The sequence below is a fragment of the Ziziphus jujuba genome, chromosome 5 (assembly GCF_031755915.1).
Source record: "Ziziphus jujuba cultivar Dongzao chromosome 5, ASM3175591v1".
Taxonomy (NCBI): domain Eukaryota; kingdom Viridiplantae; phylum Streptophyta; class Magnoliopsida; order Rosales; family Rhamnaceae; genus Ziziphus; species Ziziphus jujuba.
Genome location: NC_083383.1, coordinates 9,943,280 through 9,965,921, shown reverse-complemented (window position 1 = coordinate 9,965,921; position 22,642 = coordinate 9,943,280). Strand labels below are relative to the sequence as shown.

The 22,642-nt window shown below is 34.7% G+C and overlaps 3 protein-coding genes across 6 annotated transcripts; 2 read left to right on the top strand and 1 right to left on the bottom strand.

Moving 5' to 3' along the window:
* Positions 1-247: 247 nt before the first annotated feature.
* Positions 248-12,530, top strand: LOC107429950 (uncharacterized). Of its 3 annotated transcripts, XM_048475744.2 has the most exons (22): positions 248-609; positions 1,396-2,139; positions 2,224-2,642; positions 2,980-3,634; positions 4,390-4,476; positions 4,624-4,670; positions 5,532-5,641; positions 5,797-5,897; positions 6,109-6,201; positions 6,361-6,444; positions 6,735-6,818; positions 7,556-7,624; positions 7,805-7,864; positions 8,253-8,324; positions 8,508-8,615; positions 8,710-8,786; positions 9,623-9,706; positions 10,282-10,396; positions 10,641-10,730; positions 10,978-11,043; positions 11,136-11,231; positions 11,345-12,530. In XM_048475744.2, exons 1-22 carry the CDS (start codon positions 457-459, stop codon positions 11,477-11,479), a joined length of 3,549 nt encoding a protein of 1,182 aa, XP_048331701.2. In that variant the 5' UTR covers positions 248-456; the 3' UTR covers positions 11,480-12,530. The 3 variants fall into 3 exon arrangements, with proteins under 3 accessions (XP_048331701.2, XP_048331702.2, XP_060673280.1); XM_048475745.2 differs by lacking the exon at positions 248-609 and having other exon boundaries at positions 2,001-2,139; positions 2,216-2,642; XM_060817297.1 differs by lacking the exons at positions 248-609; positions 1,396-2,139 and having other exon boundaries at positions 2,503-2,642; positions 2,985-3,634.
* Positions 12,379-17,132, top strand: LOC107429919 (RNA-binding protein 208). 2 transcript variants are annotated; one of them, XM_016040690.4, is made up of 14 exons: positions 12,389-12,530; positions 12,689-12,759; positions 12,884-13,070; positions 13,544-13,605; positions 13,723-13,825; positions 13,920-13,996; positions 14,368-14,429; positions 14,538-14,625; positions 14,923-14,998; positions 15,321-15,351; positions 15,466-15,585; positions 15,741-15,826; positions 16,241-16,414; positions 16,645-17,132. In XM_016040690.4, the coding sequence occupies exons 3-14, from the start codon at positions 12,951-12,953 to the stop codon at positions 16,888-16,890; spliced, it is 1,245 nt and encodes a 414-aa protein (XP_015896176.1). In that variant the 5' UTR covers positions 12,389-12,530; positions 12,689-12,759; positions 12,884-12,950; the 3' UTR covers positions 16,891-17,132. The 2 variants fall into 2 exon arrangements, with proteins under 2 accessions (XP_048331704.1, XP_015896176.1); XM_048475747.2 differs by lacking the exon at positions 12,689-12,759 and having other exon boundaries at positions 12,379-12,530.
* Positions 17,133-17,828: 696 nt separating this feature from the next.
* On the bottom strand, positions 17,829-22,389 carry LOC107429916 (U-box domain-containing protein 52). The gene is made up of 10 exons (XM_016040686.4): positions 21,702-22,389; positions 21,452-21,567; positions 21,161-21,282; positions 20,811-21,028; positions 20,664-20,721; positions 20,124-20,427; positions 19,837-19,938; positions 19,316-19,744; positions 18,340-19,098; positions 17,829-18,107 (listed from the first exon to the last, which is right to left on the bottom strand). The coding sequence occupies exons 1-10, from the start codon at positions 21,907-21,909 to the stop codon at positions 18,024-18,026; spliced, it is 2,400 nt and encodes a 799-aa protein (XP_015896172.2). The 5' UTR covers positions 21,910-22,389; the 3' UTR covers positions 17,829-18,023.
* Positions 22,390-22,642: the final 253 nt, after the last annotated feature.

Sequence of the window (22,642 nt, the reverse complement as noted above, 5' to 3'; positions counted from 1 at the left end):
TATAATCATTTAGCAAAATAAAATGCAACGGACAATAAAATAGAGATTAATTTCTCTAAGCAAACAATTAGTTGTAAAAATGAAAATTAGAAAAGTTTTAAAATTTTTACTATGTACAATACAATAAAGATATATTTTAAAATTATTGCAGTGTAGTTTAAAAAAAAATATATATATATACTTTTTTTTTCAATAAATAAAATGAAATTGTAATTAGTTTGTTTTTTTAAAAGGGCAAAAAAAAGGGAAGACGGAGGAGATATTCCACGTCAGCATCCCCAAAGGAAGGTGCTAAAACCCTCACCATATAGTATGTCTCTGTAAACCCTCTTCTTCAACCCTCTTCTTCAGCTTGAAGCAGTGCATAATAGGCATTCTAGTATCAACTGCGAACACAAGCTGCTGTGGGCTTTTTTGATGTCTCAGAAAGCCGAGCAAATGAAATTGTTATAGCCAATGGCCATGATTCAACTGCAGAAGAGCTTCTCATTGGTCGTCTCTTCCACAGCCACAACCACAGTCTCTGCTTCTTCTTCTTCTTCTTCTTCTTTCTTCTTATTATCAAGCCCTTTCAAATCATCTCTCCAACCCCGTCCCTTCATGGCTAAGGTTCCTAATTTCGTCCTTTTTTTTTTTTTTTGGGTTCTTCTTTTCATTTCCTTCAATTTCTATTTATTTATTTATTTATAAAGTTTTATTTTATCATTTTGAATGCCTTCGTTTCTTGTATCTTCTTTGTACTTCATTGCGTGTTTCCTTGAGGCTTTGAAAGTTCTAAAATATTGGTGTGTTTTGGTTGCTGGAAATTTGTATGATACCAAAGAATATTATCGTTTTGATTATTTATTTATTTTTTTAAAAAAATTTTGTTTTTTCATTAACCTTAAGTTGGGATAAGTTTATGTTATTTTTTTAGTTGAGTTTCCATAAACTTGGCAATGAAAGCAGTAAAAAAAAAATTGCGATATTAGTTGGGATACGTTTATTGCATCATGCTTGTTCACTTTAAACATTGCGCATGCATATTTTCATTTTACGGACCGCCTTCTGTCCTGGGAGGTAGTTTTGGGGTGAGGAAGGCAAGAAAGCAAAAAAGTTTTATTTACCTCAGCCAGCCCTATATAACATCGATTTAGTTATGTTGACATAACTTTTTCAGAAACAAAAGCAACAGAGAACATCGTGTTCGTGATTCATGTATTAAATTTGCTTTTATAGTTTATGTTTCATCATAAATCAAGAACCCTTCTATTGTTTAATAATTGAATTCATAGACTTTTCTTTTAACTGTATATTCGAAGGTGATGCCAGAGAAATAATAAAAATACTTTTTTTTTGGGGGTATATTATGTTGATTTGCAGTCATAACTTTGTTGTGTGAAATTGGTATTTCAGCTGCAGGGTAGAGCACTTAATAACTACCCAGGAACTTGCTTATCATGCTCAACATTTGGGACTGGCAACAAACATAGAACATGTTCCTTGCTTAAGTATAGAAAGGTCAGATCATGTTCCATGATCATGACCAACGATGCAAAGTTTGGAAAAGGTTTTTATCCTATTCAAAGCTATGGTGATGGATTTAAACATTCCTTTACCAGTCAGACACAGTTGAAACCCGGATTCTTCAATTATATGGAACCTCTGAATATTTTTGGCTATAAATCTTTTGACAAAAGTATCAGATTAAGTTTACCTACTTACAGAGCTTTCACCAAAAGATTTTTTTCTCAAGTATCAAGTGCAGTAAATAAACTTGACGATACTGGTATCCGAGATGGCAAAAGTGGTCATAATATGTTCGCGTTGCAAGGGTATAAACGTCGGAAGCAAGCAAAGGTATTGGCTGCTCAGCGTGAAAGTAGAAGCACTAATTCTAGTATTTCCGAAGATAGTGATGTAGATGCTTCAAGCAAACAGTTAATTGTAGGTGGGGGCAAGGAAACCAATAATAACAAGTCTTCTAATTCTAAAGTCAATGTAAAAAAGAAGCAAAGAAGCAAGAAACATAGGGAACAAAATCCTGCTGCTGCTTCTCCAGAAGAATCTAATGCGCTGCAAGGTTCAACTAAAGGTACTTCTCAAGCAAAGAAATCTGGTATCAAGAAAAATGCCCAGAACCCCATACAGGCTTCAGAGGTTAGCAACTAGTAAATTCTTAGAAGAATCATGGTTAGTTGTATTACTCATTACAATTTTTCAACTAACACTGCAGTTTTTCAGTTGAATTTTAATGGGACTACACCAGTGGAAATGGCTGATGCTTCCTCAAAGAAACCCCTGCCTAGTAAGAAAGGTGGAAAGTCTAATAGAAAGGGAAAATCTTTAAAATCATCTAGTGAGTTACCACAGAAACATAAAGCACAAGAGATAGGCAATGTAAAGCCTCGGGGACAAATGACTCTGAAGCAGCTGTATCCCCCCACTGGGAAATCAGTTGTGGTGGTGGAGTCAGTTACAAAGGCTAAAGTTATTCAGGGATATCTTGGTGATATGTTTGAAGTTTTACCTAGTTATGGTCATGTAAGAGACTTGGCTGCTAGGTCAGGGTCTGTGCGGCCTGATGATGACTTCAGTATGGTTTGGGAAGTACCATCTGCTGCCTGGACTCATCTTAAGAGCATAAAGGGGGCAATTAATGGGTATGATTTTTCGCTCCTTTCAAATCTCAATGAACCTGGAGTAACAGTGACTCTAAGGCCTTGAGGTATTTTAGATAACTGATGTGTGGTTTGAAAAACCATCTTAGATTTTGACTATCAGGAGATGCCTATTTTGTGTCATTTTCCATATTTTTTATGGGGGAATGAGTGATGATGTATCAATCCTGGTACTTAAATTCCTTTCATTTTAATTTGTGCCATTTTCTTATGTTTCCTGTTATTTTAGAATTTTCATTGAATTTGTATGGTTATTGTTCTCATTATTGAGTTTTGTATGTTTCTGATTTTTCTCATTCTTCTGTGCCTTGTTCATCAGAGCAGAAAATCTAATTCTTGCATCAGATCCTGATCGTGAAGGAGAGGCCATTGCTTGGCACATCATTGAGATGTTGCAACAACAGGATGCTTTACGTGAAGGTCTTAATGTGGCAAGGGTTGTCTTTCATGAGATAACTGAGGCAGCCATTAAAAGCTCTCTGCTAGCTCCAAGAGAAATTGATGTAAACCTGGTTCATGCTTACCTTGCAAGGCGAGCACTTGATTATTTGATTGGCTTTAACGTTTCACCATTACTTTGGAGGAAACTACCAGGTTGCCAATCTGCTGGCCGAGTTCAGTCTGCAGCATTGGCTCTTATATGTGACAGAGAAATGGAAATTGATGAATTTAAACCCCAAGAGTATTGGAGTATTGAGACTGAGTTGAATAAAAAGGAATCAGGCTCACGAGTAAATGGCATTTCCTTCTCTGCACGCTTAACCACTTTTAATTCCGAAAGGTTGAGCCAGTTTTCCATCAGCTCACATACAGAGGCAAAACATATTGAGCAGCAGATTAGTTCAGAAGATTTTCAAGTGATTAGGTCTAAGATAAACAAAATACGGAAGAACCCCCCATCCCCATTCATAACATCGACACTTCAGCAAGATGCTGCTAACAAATTACATTTCTCCTCAGCTTATACAATGAAGGTTTGGGAGAAATTACGTATTGAGTTGACATTTATATATATTAAAACAACTGTCCTCTCTTCGGTTTTTATTGTTTAATTTTTTATTACTATTGTTATAAAATTTTCTAGGTTACTTAACCTTTGGTTGAGTTTCACTTGTGGGCAATGTTGAGACTTTTTCAGGATACTGTTATTAAAACTTTGACTCTCAGATTTTTGCTGCCTGTTTAGCTGATTTTTCTTTTAAATGTAATCTTCCATTAAATCTTGAGGAGTACACAATAAAGTTTCTTTGTGCGATCTCTTGAGGTGGAGTTTATCATATATTTTTGAATGGACAAAACTTAGCATTTTTTAAATTCAGGATATGCCTAAAATATCAAAATATTTATCATATCAAGATGCAGAATTATTTTAAAGCGACCTTATCTCTGTTCTCAATGTTTCTCATATATCTCTACCATCTTCATCATTGTTGTGTCAAAGCTTGATATTTAGGTGGAATTGCTTATAAATAGATCGCTTTACTTCTCATTGCATGTTTTTATCTTGGATAACCAACCCCCAAAACCAATCCAACAATGCAACAGAAGCTCAAGAAAATGAATTTTGTCCTAAAATGGTGTTACTTTTAGTATGGTCATGTGTATTTTCACTTTTATTCCTTTAATTTTTATACTAGTTTGAGCTTTAAGTAGTTAATAACTCTTCTTTCTATTTTACTTATTTACTTTTTTGCTTTTCCTAATAGAATTTATATAAATATGGATGCAGCTGGCACAGAAACTTTATGAGGGAGTTCAATTATCTGATGGTACAGCAGCAGGTTTGATAACATACATGAGAACAGATGGGCTACATGTAAGTATCATTTAGGCTGCAGAGATATTTTCCCGCAATGGGTTACTTTTATGTTGCTAATTCTGTTTTGTGACTAGTTTCAATTTTCTTATTTTTATTGGATATAATGATTATTGCAATATTTCTAATAATTTGACTCCTTTTCAGATTTCCGATGAAGCTGTTAGGGGCATAAGATCATTGGTAATTGAAAGGTGACCACTTTCCATGTTATCCACACCACTCTATTTTCAATTTTACAATGCTGAGCATAAACGTGCACTAATTTTTTTTAAATTTGATGGTGACATGTTGCATGTAAAAGTAGATTTTATTCTACTGTGCAATGTTAGTAAAAAAATTAGTTTAATGATTTATGTATTAAAAATCTTATCTTAATGAATCATTGGTCTTGATCAGTTCTTTATGGTTTCAGATAAACGGATTCAATGTCTCAACTTTCAATGCATTTTAAACGTAGGCAGCTCTACGGTTTTAGTCCTATATTTCTTTTCTCTGCAAGATTTAGAGAGAGAGAGAGAGAGAGAGAGAGAGAGAGAGAGAGAGAGAGAGAGTTGGTGAGGGTATATGGTAGTACATGTTAATCAAGTTTACCTTCATTTCTGCTTCAGACTAGAGTTATCAACTTATGATTCCTAATATTGCTTTTAGCTTATGCCACTTTCTTGGAATTGAAGATATTGCTAGAAGTTTCGAGGTTCTAATCAGGGCATGTAATATTGAGATGGCAAATATGCAATGTACATAATTATAAGATAGAATCTATTGAAACATTCTTGTAAAATCATTTATAGGTTCTTATCTTTTTCAGCAAGATCGCTTTTTGAATAGGCTTCATAAGACCACAAGGTTCAGTCTATGGGCTTAATAACCCTTTAGGCTTTAGACAACCAGATGGCACCCGGCCCTCCGTAAAAGAAATAAAATGTTTATTTTATTCTTATGTATTTTATCCATGTTTTCTGTATTGCACTGTTGTTCCACTTTTTCTGTTATTTAAACAATGATCTACTTTCTATCTTTGGTGGCTTACAAAAACAAAATTCTTTCTGCAGGTATGGGCAGGATTTTGTATCAGGGAGTGCACGGAAATATTTTAAGAAGGTCAAAAATGCTCAAGAGGCCCATGAAGCAATTAGACCTACGGACATTTCAAGACTTCCATGTAAATAACTATTTTTCAGGCAATATAAAACTGAATTTTTTTTTATTTCTTTTTTGTTTTAGTTTGAGTTTATACTGCAATTTTAATTAATAGTTAGTTAACCTTCTCATTAAGATTCTTTACAGCAAATTAATAGTTTCTCTACTGGCTTTCAGCCATGCTCAATGGAATACTTGATGAAGATTCCTTGAAGTTGTACACTTTAATTTGGTCTCGGACTGTGGCATGTCAAATGGAACCTGCTATCATTGAGCAGGTAAGAAATCAGAATGTTTTTCCTTTAAATTAGTAGAAGTTTAAAGCTAATTTCTGGTTTTTCCATTTAGTGGGTGTGGCTGTGGTGACACAAAAATGCTTTATTTATAATAATAATAAAAAATTGTGTTATGTTTTGCTTGCACTCTTTCAATGCTCCTGTTCCATTCATCATGTAATTTTAATTGTTTTAAATTTTTTTATTTAACCAGATACAAGTTGATATTGGAAATGCTGTTGAATCCATTGTTTTTCGATCGGCAAGTTCAAGAGTTTCATTCCGTGGATATCAAGCCGTTTTTGAGGTATTAGCTATTTTCCATTGTTGCTGTTGTTTGCAAAGACCATAATGGCGTCCATATGCCTTCACCAGATGTGTGCATTCCCTTTACTTGTTCATCTACTTTCTGGCTTGTGTTTCATGTTTTCAATGAGGTTCATCACATATTTTCAATGGGTTTTAGGATGTAGAAGCTGAAGCAATCAAATATGAAGAAAATGAAGGGAATGATCGTGATGAAGTGTTTGGAACACTCAATTTGTTGAAGGTACATAAACATATGAGTACTTCTTGTTTGAAATTCTTTACTTCTAATCATGCCTGATAGACTGGGTAGTGTAGGTTGCACTTGTCTGCTTGAACTTTTGGTAAAGAAGGTATTGTCTTTAATTTATAGTGAATGCATATTTTGATGTTAGTGAGGCATGATATGCTTGGTCACTTTTAATTGTGTTGTTCAATTCATATACCAAGTTTCTACTCACTTTGCTGTTGAACATTTGTAATTTCATGTAGATATGTTGTGAGTATACCTTGATTAACTTGCTCTTTTTGTAGTCTGGTGATCCATTGTTCATTCATGAAGTACAATCGAATCAACACCATACCCAGGCTCCTCCACGCTACTCTGAAGGATCATTGGTAAGATTGTATAATTTCTCTATTCTACATACCAGTAGCATTCACAAGTTATGAACCTTAGCTGTAGTAAAGAAATACACTTCATAGAAGTGGAAATATGACGAAGTCAGTTAAAGCTGTCTTTAAGGGAAGTAAGATTGCTTATAGCAAAGTTGAAACATGCTTTATATTTCTAGAAGGTCTTCGACCCATTATGTTGTCTATGTGATAATAGCAAAATCCACTCTAAAGTGGAGATACGGTGATACAAGGATCAGAAAAATGATATTCAATACTTAAACTTGTAGAAAGCTTTCAACTAAAAAGAAAACTCTAAAAGATATACAACCTGAACCTGGAATCCAAACTAGAGACATTTAAAGAGTCCCACCTTGCTATAATAAAGATTCCCCCATGTTCATGTGTGGTATTATGGGGGAAGATGAACTCCTTTTTTCGAGTACACATGATATCACAAGATAGCCTTAATCCTAAGAGATTCCTAATTGATGTCTATAGATATGTCTCAAATCTCAATTCCATTTCCTTGTTAAGCAAGGAATGACAAGAATGAAGACTTCTAATATTATGTTATGTTTATCTATTATCAATAAAGAATTCTGAAAACTTCTGATGCAAGAATGTATTTAGAAAGTTGGAAGCTAACTATATAAGAGTTGAAGATGAAATCACAGCATTTATATGCTCATTATGCAGATTGCAAAACTCACCAAAGTTTTTATGTTTTTTTGTTGCAGATTAAGAAATTGGAGGAACTTGGGATAGGAAGACCTTCAACATATGCAGCTACAATTAAAGTTTTGCAGGTATTATAATGGGGTTGCAAATGACTTACATTCTTTTAAAGTTTTCTTATACAAATATAAGTATAGTTTGTGCTGGTAATGGTATGTTATAAGAGTTGAATTGAAAGTTATGCGCTTATCTTGTTTAAAGTTGTCTAGTTTTATCATGCATTTTGACTTTTGATTTCTTTATGGCTACAGAATAGGAGCTATGTGACTGTGAAAAGCCGTGTATTATATCCAGAATTTCGTGGTCGTATGGTATGTATCTGCAGCTTGTTTTCCTGCCAATTATCTTTTGGGGGTTGGGATTGTTGTTGAATACTATAACTCTCTGCTGCTATGAGATGTTTTTGTAAAACTGTTCCTGATGAACCCTAAATCTGAGGCAATATATGAGAGTAAGATAAATGGTAATAGGGTAGGTGTGGAGTAAAATTATTATCGTAATGAAGTTGGCTAGGTGCATATCTTCCTTTACCAAGATATGTGCTTTCATAGTACATACCTTTTTTAATTGTTGCCTAATTTTGGTTAATTAGCAGGCCTTATTGGGATTCTGTGATTAATTGTACATATTTTCCATTAGATAAGATGGCAGGTTGTTGTGAGCTGATTTTCCAACTTTTTTTCATTTGGTAATTTTTAGGTGTCAGCTTTTCTCTGCCACCATTTTTCTGAGGTCACAGACTATAGTTTCACCGCTGATATGGAGACTGAGGTAATTTATTTATTTTGAATAATAATGAAATTAGGTACTAGAACTGTTTCCCTTAGTTGCCTAAAGGGGAGTTACTAGCTGTTTTCCCCCCCTGGTTTTAGCTCTGGAATGGTCAGTTTTCCTAATTGCAGAAGTTTTGCAGCTATTGACTTTTTTTTTTTTTTTTTTTAACTCTTGGTTTAGCTTGATAATGTATCTGCTGGTCTAACGGAATGGAAAGGCCTCCTAAGAGATTATTGGACCCGATTCAGCTCTTATTGTGACCGTGCCAATAATGTTCATATCCATCAGGTAAGTTGAGGTTGTTTCTTAGAGTACAAGTCTAAGTAATATTCAACTTTTCTCAGGAATGTCCACAGTTGTGATTAGTTTGATATCTATTCAGGTTGAGAAGATGTTAGAGAAAAAATTTGGGGATTTCTTGTTTGCATCTCTCCCAGACAAAAGCAGGGCATGTCCAAGGTAGGCATTCCTGTTCTTTCTATGTCGTAGAGGCAAGTGAATACTAAATCTATTATGATATAGAGCTGAGATTGTGACTTTTAAAAAGATTGTCTTGTTCATGCTTAGCTCCATTGTTAAAGTTCTTTGCTTTCTTTAATCGTTTTAGCCAGTAATAATCTCAGTAAACTGGAGAATTCTTCACATAATCAGTTAAAACCTTGAAAAATATTGATAATTCTTAGAACGACGACAAATTTTTTTCTTTGTCGATGTTCTTTGGAGATGTAATAGAACTATAGTTGTTGGCACTAGTCTTGCACTTTCTATTTAAGAGCTTTATTAGCTCCTTTGCAAAAACAATGTTCTAGTGTTCCTAATACATTTTTCCTGTCTCTTGATTTAAGTTGTTTTTAGACCCTTATCGAATGGTGAGCATGTAAATTCTAATAACCCATAATTGGCTGATAAGATGTCCACATGCTCACTATGGAATAACTCATAGTCTCCCATTAAACTTATATTTAACATGATAAGCATGAAGATGATGCAAACTGATTGCTCTAGAAAAAAATGAGTCCTAAAATTGGTTATTGTAGGTGAAGATTTACTCAAGATGTGCAGCTTCAATGTTGTTATTTTTTCATCAGATGATCTATTGAAAGTTATTCTTTGTTTTTTTTTCTTTTGTTTTTTTGGTTTATATTTAAAGTTACTTCTTGTGGTTTATACTGATCAACTTTTTGAATTGAAGTTTAGAACACTGCTTTAACACTGTATCTTGTCTCTGCTTATGGATGCATTGTTTAATCTTTTCTGGAATACTGTTTTACTATCTTCATCTTAATGTATCTCAGTTGTATGGAAGGAACTTTGATTTTCAAAGTCAGTCGGTTTGGTGCTGGCTATTTTATTGGTTGTGATCAACACCCAAGGTGCAAGTAAGTATGAAATGCTAGGATAAGCTTGCGTATGTTTCTGATTCTGTATTTGTTGTTACTCATCTGTGATTTTCGGTTATGGGCTTGTTGCTATTAGCAGCAGATTGTTGTGTAACTGAAAATTGGGTTTCAGTGAGCAAAGAGCTCGACTAATAACAACAACCAAAAGCAAAAAGGAAAAAGAAAAGAAGAGAAAGAGGAGAAAACAAGTCAAATAGTCGCCTAAAACTTTCATGGATACAGATGGCAAGAAAAAATTGGAACAACTAAGAACAATATAAACTAAGCCTAACTGTAGGTATATCCTAAACTAGAAAGGAAACCTTGTAACTCGGTTGTGAAGCCCTTTTATACACTGTGGGCCATGTTATGTGGGGAAAAAAAAAAAAAAAAAATCTGATTGGTATGTGCCGGGTTCATCTAATATAGATCTTAGTAATTATTCAAAAAATAAAACCTGACCTTTCATAAACTAGCAAAAAATATCACAGTATTCATATTTGTTTTGTTAATGCAAGTTGTCTTGTGGCAAGAGGAATTTATTATCTAATCTGCGGGTTGTTTTCTGCAAATAGGTACATCGCCAAGACATTATATGGTGAAGAAGAAGAGGAAGAAGAAGTTACCCCTCAGAACAATAGTGTGGAGGAGCCAAAACTGTTAGGTCTTAATCCAGGTTCTAGTGAAAAGGTAAAAAACGTTGATGTTTGTATTAGTTGGTTAAGAATACTTGAAGGATAGGAAATTATATGTAAATGTTTATTTTCCTTATTTAGGAAATATCATAATTGCTTTCTTAGTAATTAATTGAATCAATCATGTAAATAGGAGATTTTGATTTAGTTTCTTTTAATGTGTAATTTTAAGTTACTCAAGAAAAATATTTATTTTTCTTTGCATAGGTCGACACTAAATAATGCTTTTTCTTTTTCAGATTCTTTTGAAAAACGGTCCTTATGGATTCTATGTACAGCTTGGTGAGGACAGGAAGGGGTACTTACCTAAAAGGGCCTCTGTGTCTCATGTATGTCACTTGTTTTCTTTAGTGAACGAAATTCCATGTATGCGAAGTTAGATATCTTGTGTTCCCAAAATTTTTATGCTTATTCTGCAAGGAGCTTTGCCAAAAGTTCTGTGCTATGCTTATCTACATGATGCCCTTTGTGCTTATGCTCATGTATAGTTGATTTAGATACTAGTGCACCATATACCAATGCTTTAAATTGGAACTCATAAGGCCCTAAAATTTAGATAAATTTGATTTGTTTCAGATAAAGGATGTGGGTTCTATTACCCTCGAAGATGCCCTCGAGGTGTTGCGGTACCCTGTGACACTGGTTTGTGCTTTTCACTATCCTAATCAACTTCTATTTCTTTTTTTTCATTAATATCCTTGAAATCATTATTTCTTCTGCTAATCTCTTATCAGGGGAATCATCCAAATGATGGTGAACCAGTGATCTTAAAGTTGGCCAGGGTTGGATTTGCCGTTCGACATCGACGCACTATTGCATCTGTTCCGAAGGTATATTCTTTTTAAGCTTATTCAAGCTGTATGACAGTGATCAAACGAGAATGTTAAACACAAACATTTACCAAGAATAATGTTTTTGATAATCTGACATAATGCACTTGCAGAATGTGAAACCAAACGATGTCACCCTCGAGAAAGCATTGGAGCTTTTATCAGGTAAAGATGTAAGACGGTGTGGTCGACCTAAGAGTAAGCCAAAGGTTGAAGAAGCCATTGAAGCCATTGAAGCCACTGGTTAGTTACAGAGGGTTGCAAGCTTTTTCTAATGGTACTTGTTAGGCCGGTTGCTTTACAAACCAAATTTTTGGCTTTAGCTCAGCAGGATAATTTTTTGTTGGCTTGGTGGTTCTTTTGCCCTTTCACAAGCTAAATCATGAATTGACCACAGGAAGTAACTGGGCATCCATAGCCTGCTTTGTGATTCTTTTTCATAGGACAAAGACTTGATTATTTTCTGTTGTAATTTTATATAGCTTTTTTACAGGTTCAATTTTCAATTTTCAATTTATTAGTATTATTATTATTATTTTTTTTTTAACTTTTTACAGGTGAGAAAAGGCTACTTAGGGATCAAAATTTGATGAGAATGTAATCATAAACATTTATTTTTGTTGGTATAGATGTTATAACCTTAAAGATCATAAGATCTTCATTTTTGTAAACTGTGAAAGTTTAATACAATTGTTCTCATTATTTATTTATTTATATTGTGATAATATTGACAATAATACGTTTAAATGCCCAATTTTTATATAACTCTTGAGAAATTGTTTAGAGGTTTTCTAATTATTTATTCCTTATAAAAGTAATAATAAATTGGAAAAAAAAGAAAATAAATAAAAATTTGTAGGGCTGGTGGGCCGCCATTGTTATTAATCTGGGCTAGTGGGCCGCCATTGTAGTTCTTATAGAACATGAATTTGTAGTCCCTTACTGTTTATGATTCTAGTGGAAATAATTCTTAAATCTATCGTTCATGTTTCATATGAATAAATTTTTAAGCAAAAAAAAATTTATAGTCAAACAAAAAAAGGGAAATAATACAAATTAAGGTCAATAAAATTTAGGGATATAATTTAGAACTTTATTATTTTATCCGACAGGAAAAATAGTTTTTTCTTTTGTTTTTTTAGAAAGAAGAAGTGTAAAAAAAAAAAAAAAAAAGCAATAGCAATAATAATTTTTGTGTGGAAGTGAAGGACAATCTACCCGAACCCGATTGGGACTGGTTCTTTCAGTCGGAGAAAGTTTCATCATCGTCACCGAACGAAGCTGTATTTCCATCCCTATGTAATTTCCATTTTCTTTCTTTAAATTATTATATTTTTCTTTCGTACGATTTATTTGAGAGCTTTTTATTATTATTAATTATAATTTTTTTATTATTAAAAATCTTAATATTTTCAATCACATTTAGATTTTTTTTTTCCTTTTGTTTTTTTCAACAGAAGAAACGAACAAAAGCTAAAGAGAATTCGAGAGAATCCTATAGATTCTGCCCGACAATTGCAAAAATTTTGTATCGACTCCTTTTTCTTTTTTCTTATTTTCTTTCTAAATATTCCCGCACTTTCTCGGTATTCAAACAGAAACTAATCTGGGTTTTGATCTGTGTTTTTTTCCTCTCACTGTTGTGACAAAAGCTTAAAAAAGGGGAAAAATATATATATATATATATATATATATATAGTAGGAAGTGGAAAAAATAATATGCAACAGAGATTGAAGTTTCAACATCAACAGCAACAACATCAAGCAGTGATGCAGCAAGCCTTGCTTCAGCAACAGCATATGTATCATCCTGGTGTTCTCGCCGCTGCGATGACTCAGGTTAGCATCCTCTGGTGTTCTTTGTTCACGAAAACTGAGGATCTATTTATTGGGTATTTCTAATTTTCATCTCATATTCGTCTTCTTTGTTTTACTTGAATTGGGTATCATTTTACGGCTTTAAACCATTTTTGATACCGAATTTTGCTTCCTTGTAAGGTTCTTTTTTCCTCTGCTAAGCAGTTTCCTTGAAAACAATGGTTTGGGATATGAGTCAAACTGCTAGCTTTTGGTCATTATGATGGGTATTTGGTATATTACTTTTTAAGAGTGTTTACTGATCTAGGTATTTCTATGCAAGTGATTATTTTCTTGCTAATGGTCTAGACTCTGAATTGGGTTTGGTGTCATTTTGGGGAATTTTTTTTTTCTTTTAGGGGAAAAAAAAAAAAAATCATCTTGGATGCTGTATTAGAGTTTCTGAAGGTTAAGTTTATATTTCTTAATCTGAATTCTACTTTTGAATTTTGCAGATGGAACCTATACCAAGTGGAAATTTGCCTCCTGGATTTGATCCATCTACATGCCGCAGTGTGTGAGTGCTATGGGTGGTCCTTCGTCTTTTTATGGGATATTTATTTTTCTGTCCATTTTTATGTTTAATTCAATTCCACTTTCTCGTCTAATCGATCTGATAGCTTGACGAATTCAGGTATGTAGGAAATATACATGTAAATGTTACTGAGAAGCTTCTTGCTGAAGTCTTCCAAAGTGTTGGTTCTCTTGCTGGATGCAAGCTTATCAGAAAGGATAAGGTATTGCATTTTTTTGTTGATCTTGTACACCATCTTTGCACTGCGTTTCTCCCTTGATAATTTTTTATCTGATGGTTTTGTTGTAACATTTCAGTCATCATATGGTTTTGTGGATTATCATGATCGAGCTGCTGCATCACTTGCAATAATGACATTGCATGGACGTCAGCTGTAAGCATTCACTTCTTTTAAGACAGTATTGTCTTTTGCATAATCGATTTGTATGTTATATCCTTTTATGGGGGGAAGAGAAATGCTTGATGTAGTTTGTGAACAATTTCCATCTACAGAATTTTACTGATTGATTTTCATGGTCAATGCAAAAGCTATAAACTTGCCATTTAAATCCACATATTTCCAATGCAAAAATGACTAACTTGCCATTTAAATGAACCTGTTGCTAGTAAATATAGTTTCCAATTGGCATTTTAGGACCTTCAATATTAGTGGTTTTACTTGAACCTCCTTGCTTTAACTTCTAAGTTATAGATCTTCTTTTCTTAGTATCAGTTATAATGTTTTTCTCCCCCTAAATCTTGCAGGTATGGCCAGGCACTTAAAGTGAATTGGGCTTATGCCAGTAACCAGAGAGAGGATACTTCAGGTTACATTAACTGTCAATTCTTTTTCACTTTTTGGATAATGTTACTTTTAAAATTATCATTAGTACGTTCATGGGCTCATATCTTTTAGGAAATTTTATAACCATCAGGACACTTCAATATTTTTGTTGGTGATCTGAGTCCCGAGGTTACTGATGCAACTTTATATGCATGCTTCTCCGTCTACAATAGTTGTTCGTGAGTTTCTCATTGCTTTGGTCATTTCTTGTTTTATCCATTTGTATCAAATGTATACCAGAGCAAGGACATCAGGTTCTATATTTTCTCTTCACTTACCGCCAGAAACATGCACAAGACAGCAAGATAATAGGGATATGACATTTTCTAATTAATTGTTTAATCTTGTGCATTTTTTCGCTGGTCTGTGATGTTTATCAACTTATTTAATGAAGAATTCTTCTGATGCTTGGTTAAAGGTACCTTTTTTTCTCTTCCTCCCTCCCCGCGCCCCCTCTCCCCATTTTATTTTTGCAGTGATGCAAGAGTCATGTGGGACCACAAAACTGGCCGCTCAAAAGGATATGGATTTGTTTCTTTCCGTAACCAGCAGGTAATTTCTATCTTGTTACTAGACTGGGAAGCTTTAGGTAAAAATAATTCTCTTTGTTTAATCAGTGAACATGGAGATACGCAAAGTATTATATTTCACTATTAGAGAGAAAATTGGGATTTTGGAAAAATATAGTTTTTTAATTAGTGGAATGGAGACACAGTAAATGGCCTATTTATTTATCAGGACCAAATCTGGTTGGAGTCACTCTAGAGGTCTGGTTGCCAATATGCAAAATGTTTTCACTGTTTAAGTTGACAATTCCTTCTTGATAATATGATAAGCATTGTACTGATAAGTACCTTGTGGAAATGTTTTGCAGGATGCACAGAGTGCCATTAATGATCTAACTGGTAATATGTTTAATAATTTGTTTTGTCCATGTTTCTAACTTTTATTCATTAATGAATTCCATTGTTATATTTTTGTTCAATGTTAGATCTATTTTGTATTGTACTATCTTGTAGGCAAATGGCTTGGAAATAGGCAAATCAGATGCAACTGGGCAGCTAAAACTACTGGGTCCAATGAAGAAAAACAGATAAACGAAAATCAAAATGCAGTTGTACTTACTAGTGGATCTACAGGTAGGATAACTTTTGATTCAATTGGACCACATACTGTTGGATTCTGGTGAATTATAACAGAGGTTGTCTAACTTGCGTTGACATGATTTTGAATGCTTTGGGACTGTTTGAAACCTAATGTTGATTTTTCATTTTTCTGTTTCTTTGTTTCAAAGATGGAGGTCAGGAGAATTCCAATGAAGAGGTCCCTGAAAATAATCCGGCATACACTACTGTTTATGTTGGCAATCTGTCCCATGAGGTAATTAAAACAGGGGAATTAGCAAAACTGTTATCATTGCAGTGTTGTATTGCTATGTTTATCATTAACAAAATAAAAAATCAAGGTTACTACATATAAGTATAAACCACGAAAAACTGTTCTTTGGGTAATTGATCTTTTAAATATTATAGAATATGATAACTAGGTTTCATTTTTTAATTAATTATGCTTCCCCTAGTTTTATGACCTTTTTTATCGGATATCCCTGGAAGGGACTGGTTTTATAACCTTTTAGTAATTAGTGGCTTACTTCACTTGAATGATTATGATTTGTCACTTGCACGATCATCTTTACTTGTTTGTTAGTCAAAAGTCATTTCTTATAAATAATTGGTAAGAACCCACAAAAAGAAACCTTTATATTAACACCCTTGAAAATTTATGTGTGCTTAGGTAACTCAAGCTGAACTCCACTGTCAGTTTCATGCTCTTGGGGCTGGGGTTATTGAGGAAGTACGTGTCCAGAGGGATAAAGGTTTTGGATTTGTGAGATACAATACTCATGAAGAAGCAGCATTGGCTATTCAAATGGCTAATGGGAGGATTGTTCGTGGAAAGACTATGAAGGTACTAAATCTGCGTGGGCAGGTTTTCTTCTTCTTTATTTATTTATTTTTATTATTTATTTATTTTTTAAAAATTTTTATGGTCACCGTCCGAACGCAGTACTTTGTGGCTCCAATGCTTGTGTACAAGCACGAGAACACCTCCTCAAACCAGTAGTTAAAACTATGAACATTATATTTTCCCCTTCGGTGAAAACATGCACTGATTTGTGTATTTGTACATGCATGCAGTGCTCTTGGGGTAGCAAACCAACGCCTCCCGGTACAAGTTCAAATCCATTACCTCCTCCTGCTCATCCGTATCAGATCCTTCCAGCAGCCGGTTTGAACCAAGGCTATTCTCCAGCTGAGTTGTTGGCTTATCAGCGCCAACTTGCATTAAGTCAGGCTGCTGCCACTTCGATGGCCTTGAATTCTGATGGATCCCAATCTATGTATGATGGATATTCTAACACTTCAGCAGTGTATTACCGTTGATGCTGGGGCCAGTGAGAGTTTTGCCAAATTTCTATTTTCTTTGATAGCTTTGGTGCTATGTAATTTTTTCCTCTTGATTTCTAAGTACGTGTTGTTTTCTTTTTTCGGTTGTCTAGATGAGATGTGGGTTGATCTTCAATTACATGAATCTTTTATTTTTATTTTTATTTTATTTTACTTTTATCTCTTTGTTGTAATATATAACAGATCATCAACATATTTATGATATATTATTTTGTCTACTTGTTTGCCTTGCCCGCACTAGAGATTTTTCTAGCTTATCATTTTTCACCTGCTTTCTCCAGTATTTTATTGGCTGAAAATATATAAGTGAAAGCATCCTCTGATTTATTGCTTTCATCACTTAAAACAATGCTTTAACTGCATTTTCTCCTGTATCATTTGGAATTGTTCAAAAGTAAACTCTGACAGCAAATTTATAGCTTAGAAGACTACAGTGGAGAATCCCTATTGTTCTTTCCTCGCACTTTAATTAGCAAGGCTTGAATGCTGATTAAACAAAGCAAGCGAACGAGCTTGCAGAAGAATATCGCAAGGAAAGCTACTATTTGTTTCTTCTGATATCACCCACCTCAGTTTTTCAGTCCGCTTCTAGTCTTTTCTGAGACCTCCATAAGGCAATGTCAAAATTGGCAAGCATGTATTGAGTATCCAATTTGCAAACTGCAAAATATGGTCGGAATGATGGAATTGAAATGGTTTTTCGACCGTTTGAAATTATTAGGGCCACTATAACTGGTCCTTGGTCTACTTGATTTAACTTGGTGGTAAACTGGTGAAGAAGCATCAAGTAGGGATCTTTCTAATTTCTGAAGAAGCATTAATTTATCCTTTAGTGGGTTGGCAACTTGTTCATCTTATTTTCGATAAACAGACTAGGAGACTAAAATAAATAAAAATAGATAAATAAAAAGAACTAGGAAAGACCACATGCTTGCTCCGGAACCTTGTTAGCTACAAAGATAGCTTAAGAAAAAACCGTAATTCACAAAACTTTGGAATAAAGTAATATGAACACTGATTACTGTACAAAATTTTCCTTATAATTGTGTTTTGTTACAGTGATTGAAACAACTTTTTCTTTCCATGGATTAATAAACTTTTCGGAAATACTAGAAAGCAACAGATGGGTTTCTTGAGCTAGCAGTAGACTGATTCCTTGAGCTAGCAGCAGATCTTGAATATGGCTCATCTTCCTGCAAAACAACATCAATACAAGTGCTTTATAATATACTCCATCATCACATCACTTGTCTTTGCTAATAGATTGCCAGGAAATAACAGTATAAAAAATTGTTCAGAAGTTTTTCCCATCGTGGAATGGGAATGAAATTTTTCAAAAAGATTTTTCTGATCATAGATAGAAGGTTTAGTTCAAGCCAATGAGTAGACAATATGTTTGAGCGTTAAGCAAACATCAAAACTTACCAGCTGCACAGAAACTTGACTTTGGTTGGTTGTGGAGATAAAATTGCCATCCATAAAGCCCAGATGCATGGTGTCTTCAGCAAGTGCTCTCAATCTGTCAAGTTCTGGCAGGACTACCTTGCCAAGATCTGGTCTGTCTTTCCTCCTTAACTCTGCACATTTGAGAGCCAACTTGGCAAAGCTCAAGGTTTCTTGAATAGGCCAATCTTTCACAGCAGGATCAAGCATCTGTTCAAAACACCCTTTTTCGATAGCCCTTCCAACATGATGAGTCAATCCCATTGGTGGTTTTGCTGTTATAATTTGTAGAAACATAATACCAAGTGAATAAACATCTGACTTTACACCAAGCATGCCTGTCTGCTGATACTCTGGGTCAATATAGCAGAAAGTTCCGGCTGTGGAGGTCATTCGATACTGAGTCACTGTGTCAGCCACAGTTGGGGGTACTAGCCTCGCCAACCCAACATCACTGATCTTGCTAACCAAGTTTCGGTCAAGCAAGATGTTGCCTGGTTTCAGGTCACGGTGCACAAGTGGCTCTGGCTTAGTCTGGTGAAGGAACAGCAAACCAGTGCCAATTTCAGCTGCAATCCTGAATCTATGCTGCCAAGAAAGAGGTTTTGTATTTCCTCGACAGAACAAACGATCTTCCAAGCTCCCGTTAGCCATGAACTCGTAGACTAAGCAGCCATACTCGGGGCAAGCTCCTAGCAGGAGAACCATGTTAGGATGTCGTATGTTGCATAAAACCTCAACCTGCATTTAGATGGCTATTAGAAAACTCAACTGAAGATAAAATCAACCACAAGCATAATGAGCTTATTTGTATGCAATTTTATGGATTCGAATAGTAATGAATACATCTAAATAGATTTCTAAAGGCATTTTGAGGTTTCAAAATGTTTGCAAAAAATGAGTTGGTTACTCAAACTTTGATTCATTTAAAAGGCATTGCTTCTGTTTATCTGCATACCTCCTGTTGAAACTGTGATCTCCCATGAGCCGCATCAGGGCGTAGAACCTTAATTGCCACCTGTGTATGGTCCAGATTGCATTTATATACAGGTCCATAACCACCTTCTCCAATCCTTCTGGATTGAGCAAAGTGCTCTGTGGCAATCTCAATCTCCTCAATGGAGTACTTCCTGTACCGTACATCTGATTTCGCTAGAGAAGCCATTACCTTCTGCCTCTCTTCTGCTTCTTTGAGTGCTTTCATTTCTGCATTTTTCCTTTTCTGTGCTTCCAGGTCTGCAATCCTCTTAGATGCTTCTGCAGCCTCCATAGCCGCTCTGGACCTGGCTCTCTCCTTTTCTACAATTGCCAGTGCAGCTTCCTCAGCCAGTCGTGCCTCTTCAAACCGTTTCTCTTCTTCTATCTTCCAGAGCTGGAGTTCTACAGCCTGTAAGTGGAAAATGAATGACATCAGAGCTTGCTGTGGAAATCATGGAAAATGAAAATTTGTAAAGGATGTTTCTTTGTAATTTCTTATACCTTTTGTTTTGCTGTAAGTGCTTCTTTGCAGGCTGTACTATACATTTCCATTGTTTGCTTGAGTTCAAGTTTTAACCTTCTCATCTCAGCCTCAACTTCTTCCTGCAATTTGAACTTCAAAATTATCTCTAATAAAGCAGTAGTTGCACATGTACACACATAAACGATTCATAGATCAGCTAGTAGCGTAAATTTTCACCACAGAAGCGTTCTGAAAGTATGAGATCCTTGTCATGATAGACAAGGTCTGGTTTCAATTATACATTTGAATTGTTTTATGCACTTACAATTGACTGTGATGAGGTTGATAATCTGTCACTGTCATGAGAACATGAAGCATATTCAGGTGGAGTGGTGATGTCCACTGACCGCCGTCCATACAGCATAGACTCAAAACTGTGGTTGATGTCTATTTCTGTACTGTTCGATATCCGTGGTGTGGTTCTTCCTGAGTCCAAGTTTTCATAGTATGGAGAGTAACCACCACGATCAACACTTGGCCTACCAGAGCTGACAAAGGATATATCACTTTCAGCTAGAGATAACTCTCCATATGATTTAGCATTTGGACCTTTCCTCGTGAATGGAGACCTGATTTCCAATATCTAACTGTATGTTAGTCCTCACAAGATTGACGTATGAACCAACTATTTGTATATATATATATATATATATACATTTTTTTCCTTTATCATAGTTAGACAATTAGGCTCTTATCTATTAAAATTATCATCAATCTTCATAAACTTTAACTATTTAAGAAGAAAGCCTAATATACGATTAAACAAATATGAAGCTCTTATTGGAAAAGATTTTATGTCATTGACCTGATGGTATCAATTTCATCATATGTCTTAGTAGGCCGCTCCGGTGGTCTGTCATATCCTGGTAGAGGAGCCAACAGATTTTCCAATGAGCAATTACATAGGCAAAAGTTTGTGAAGGAAAAATATGCCTTACTGTGAAGAACTAACCTCTTGCACTTGAAGAATGATAATGTTGCTCATAATGCTCTGGATTCATGTTGGCTTGGGCGGGATGACTCTGAAACTGATAGCGTAAGGGGGAGACAGCTGGTGCAGGACGCGAAGCAGACCGTGTGGATTGAACCTTTCCTTTGGATACGACATATACATTGCAAAAATCTGGTGCTCCTTTCATTACCGTGCCTGGAACATCTGTTGCCTTGAATCTTTTAACATATAAAGGAGGATAAAGATAAGAAAATGTTGTGAGAATTTTCAAAACACTTTATTTCTAAAGAAATTTTTAATCTTAGAAGAGAAAATAAGGTTTTTAATAAATAAACACTAAATTGCTTTACCTAAGAAATCCAGTTTTTGATGAAGCACCAAGAATCAAGTTCTCAATTCCATTGACAGTTGTATATTCTATCAATGCTTTTGCTGCATCTATGTCTTCCAATACAATGTCTTTGCATTTTATCTAACACTCAGGAGAAAACAAAAAAAGAAAAAAAGAAAAAAAAAAAAGAAAAAGAAAAAACCAGAAACCATGGTAAACAATGTGCAAATTATATACTAGAAATTCATCTTCAAGTCTATTGAAATAAATAACAGTGGAAATTAGAGCTTTGGAATTCCGTTTCACTCACATCTTTTCGGGTACAAAAACATCGAAAAGGAAGGAACAATTCTCTGGTGTGGGGATCAACGTCTCTGCATTCAAGTGCATTTTCCTCATGCATACCGTCGTACATTTGGCTGAATTCTGCCCGGGGGGGGAGGGAATACAAACAAACAAACAAACAAACTCCATTAAAAGAGCAATCCTTTAGGTAATATCATAAGCATTAGAAATATGGTGTGTGTATATATATATATATATATAGTATTATGACATACTAGAATAAGAACTGGAAATAGAAGTCATTGAGGAATAGGAAGGAGTTTTGAGCTTGACATGGATGAGAATGACAGTCTGGTTTCTTTGTAGAAGATTGTCAATAGTCCATTTAAGAGCATTCTGGCTGTTCTTGTCTTTATCTATTGCAACTGCGACTAACCCATTTGCTCCTCCTTGTTTTTCCACTTGATATTTCTGCAGCCACATATTTCTGTCTTACTATTTTCTTTCTCTATTTAAATTCTTCCGAGAAACAAACAAACGAAAAGAAACCCAAAATGCCACAAATTTTGATACTCTCTTCTTGCTTTGCTTTTTAAAGTATGCTCTTTTCTCTATGGATCAATGGCATTCCTTTAGAATTACAAGAAAAAAATAATAATAAAAGGGTTCTCTGTAAAATCTCCTGTGTCTCTTCTCTATGGATGAGACCAGGGAGAGGCAACACAGTACCCTATATCTGCAGTGCTACAAACCAGAAAGTTTGTTTTTATTTTCGTTGTCAAAGATTGAAATGAAGAACCTGAATTAACATTGCTATATTGCTTATTTGGTTGTTTTTATCAATTTGATTCAGTCAAAATTACCAATCCCACAAATATCTCTATTTTTGTCTCAAATGCCACAAATACCTCTGACCCTCCATTTCCCAACTGGAATATTTGTCTTTCTAGAAGAGACCTCTCCATCATAATCGGATTGTGTCTGATATATGGTTTGGACCAAAAAAAAAAAAGGAAAAAAAAAAAAAAAAAAAAAAGGAACCATGCGTACAATCTAAGAGATACTTCTTCCTTGTAAATTGGCCATGGCTGGATAGTTTTTGCATGTGTACGTTGTTTCTTTGGTTGGTAAGCTTTGGCAGCAAAAGAATTTGATGAAACTTTCTTTTTTCGCTTTAAAAAATGGACTTAGCTTATTCTATCTATTTTTTCATCAA